Source organism: Dipodomys ordii, unplaced genomic scaffold (genome assembly GCF_000151885.1).
Source record: "Dipodomys ordii isolate 6190 unplaced genomic scaffold, Dord_2.0 Scaffold214, whole genome shotgun sequence".
NCBI lineage: Eukaryota > Metazoa > Chordata > Mammalia > Rodentia > Heteromyidae > Dipodomys > Dipodomys ordii.
This window is the reverse complement of record NW_012267430.1, coordinates 1,119,837-1,123,000: the sequence shown is the minus strand read 5'-3', so window position 1 is coordinate 1,123,000 and position 3,164 is coordinate 1,119,837. Positions and strand designations below refer to the sequence as shown.

The following is a 3,164-nucleotide window of genomic DNA, read 5'->3' as shown; positions in this document are numbered from 1 at the left end:
AAAAAAAAAAAAAAAACAACTTGAGCCACTTCCCTAGTCCTTTAATAAAAAATAAAAAAAAAAAATAAAGAAGCAGAAAGTCATATGTGACAGTCCTAGCCCTGGTTCCCATGGGAGTGTGATGCTCACTACGATAAGGAAGTCAGACATAAATTCACCCTTTTTCCCTGCCTGCCTTGCTGCTTTGAGAACCCTCCAGTCACTTTAAATTTTTGACCTTTTCTAAACCAAAAGATACAAATAGACAAAATTCCCATTCATGGTAGAACCCTATGGCCTTGCTGTTCAGCAAACAGCACTTGGGAGGCTGAGAAAGGAGGATCATAAGTTTGAAACCAGTCTGCGCTGTCTCAAAAAAAAAGCTAAATAAAAACAAAAAACAAACAATAAAAGATACTTGTTAAGAGATTTAAAGAGCCTATCAAAATCTAGTCACTATAGCCTTCTGGAGGAAGGAGTTGTCATTCATTTGCTTACTCATTTTGGCAGTACTGGGGTTCTGAACCTAGTTGATCAGGCAGGCACTCTACCAGTTGAGCCATGCTCTCCAGTTCTTGATTTATTCAGGCAGCAACCATTCATCAAAATTATGCTGTATGCTACATATACCAGGCACTGGGGATAAATGCAATAACTAGGATCATAACTTAGGGCTAGGTATAGAGATTCACACCTGTAATCCCAAGTACTATGGAAACAGATCAGGAGGACCATGTTTTGAGACCAGTCCAGGCAAAAAGTTAGTGGACCACCAACTCAATAAGCCAGCTGCAGTGGCCCACAGTTGCAATCCTAGCTACAAGAAAGTCTGTAGTGGGCTGGGAAAGTGGCTCAGTGGTAGAGCGCTTGCCTTGCGTGCTCAAGGCCCTGGGTTCGATTCCTCAGCACCACATAAGCAAAAAGAAAAAAGCCGGAAGTGGCACTGTGGCTCAAGTGGTAGAGCGCTAGCCTTGAGCTGAAGAGCTGAGGGACAGCGCCCAGGCCCAGAGTTCAGACCCCACGACCGGACCCAAAAAAAGAAAAGAATGTCTGTAGTGTAGGTAGATTGTAGTGTGAGGCCAGCCCCAGGTCCATCTTGAAAAATAATGAAAAGCAAAAATGGCTGGGACCTAGTTCAAGTGGTAGAGTGTTAGGACTCAGTTATGTTCATTTGTTTAATTATCATCTATGGCTCTGTTTACACTATAGGAATTGAGTAGCTACAACAAGCATATGGGCAAAAAAGCAAAAAGTATTTATTATTCTCCATTTTACAGAACATATTGCAAATCCACAGTTTTGCCAGCTACAGGAATACCACCTTGGAGCAGAAGGTAGAACCAGGTTTCTTCCCCTCTTGTACATATTGGAGTTTGCAAACCCTACCTTCTCATGCCCTTAATGACTGGATCTCCTCTACAGCACTGAGTACACTTGTGCTGCTTCTAAACAACATTTGACATTCTGACCATACTCAGCTCCAACAATGTCAACTAATGGTAACAGCTGCTCCTCTATCATCAAATCCAGCCAGTTTTTTTCACTCCCACACACCCAATCCCTTGTCCCTGGGTACTTGCTGAGAACACTCTCAGCGGTTTGGAAGGGCCAGCAGTGCTAGCCTCGGTCACCTTCATCATCTCTTTGGACAGCTCCCTCATGGTGGCCTGTATCTCAGGGATCTTCACAAGACTTTGCATAGCCTTCATCACTTCTGTGCTCTTCTGCAAGGAGCCAGCCACTCGCAGGACCGCTGAAAGGGAAATATTGCAGTCAGGATGGGTCAGCACGAAAACACAAGAGGTGACCAATTATGAACCACTTCAATCAAAGGGAACGGTAGCAAGTGAACTCACAAATACACACTGATGTGCCTTTGGGGTGTACTACTGGGTTAGATGAGCAAAAGCTTATTTTTTCTCCTTGTCTCCCCATTCACAATACAGACTAGGTACAGGCCTGGGCTGAGGTGTATATGGGGTACGTTTACTCTGCCTCCTCTTTCTATACAGCCAGTGTAAGAACACAGCCTATAGTAAGCACCCGGAGGCCAAAAGCTTATTTTTTTTAATTGAGGAATATCTGGTATACTATTGTGTGAAATCTCAGAGCTTTCATATCACTAGATACCTTCTGAAGGCAAGCTAGAATGCATCTTCAGTGAAGGAAGCAAACTCAGTATGACCCTTTAGTAGGTGAATAAATAAATTGTGGTATACTCAGACAATAGAATATTACTCAGTATAAAAAGAAATGAGCCAATAAGAGTTGAAGATCGAGGACTGTAGTGAACATTGTAGAGATGCCTATATCTCAATACACTGAAAGCAAAACAGGGATGAAAAGTGTGGTTCAAGTGGCCAAGTGCCTGTATAAGCACAAAGCCCTGAATTCAGGGCTCAATTTTTCTAAAAATAAAGATAACAAATATTCTGGATTCTAGTGGCTCATGCTTATAATCCTAACTATTCAGGAGGCAGAGATCTGAGGATTGTGGTTTGAAGCCAGCATGGGCTGTGAAACTTTTCTGTGAAACATCTCTAATGAACACCAAAAAAACAACCAAGAGGTGAAGCTGTGGCTCAAGTGGTAGAGTGCTATTTTTGAGCAAAAGAGCTCAGGGACAATGCCCAGGACCTAAGTTCAAGCCTCAAGATGAGCATGCACACATACATACATATACACAGCAACAACAACAAAATTTCACCAAAGTAGGCATAGATGCCATCAAAGAAGAAACACATTTAGATACGAGAATGTGAGTAAAATCAGGATAGTAGATGTGTACCACTGTGTGACCAACATGCTGAACACAGAATATAGTAAGTAGTTACTAAATGAACAGATCAATAACCAAACTACAAAGGATTATCTAGTGGCACAAAGTCCCCAAAAGCATTTATTATAATAAAGAAAAATTTCTACCTAAAATCCTCAAAAATCAAATATTTTAAGTATTGTCTTATATTTAATCAGTTCTAAAATACCAAAAAACTGTCAGAAGCCATTGGCTCATACCCAAAATCATAGCTACTCAGGAGCCAGCCTGAGGAGGAAAGTCAAGGAAACTCTTATCTCCAGTAAAAAAAAAACAACTCTGGGACAGTGTCCAAGGTCTGAGTTCAAGCCCCAGGACTGACTAACACACACACACACACACACACACACACACACACACACACACA

General features: G+C 41.7%; 1 protein-coding gene across 1 annotated transcript in view; it reads right to left on the bottom strand.

Moving 5' to 3' along the window:
- Positions 1 to 3,164, bottom strand: part of Chmp3 (charged multivesicular body protein 3) — a 41,261-nt gene that overhangs the window by 3,639 nt on the left and 34,458 nt on the right. Inside the window, exon 4 of the mRNA XM_013035519.1 lies at positions 1,611 to 1,732. Within this exon, the coding sequence (XP_012890973.1) occupies positions 1,611 to 1,732 (122 nt within the window). The remainder of the gene's footprint in view (positions 1 to 1,610; positions 1,733 to 3,164) is intronic.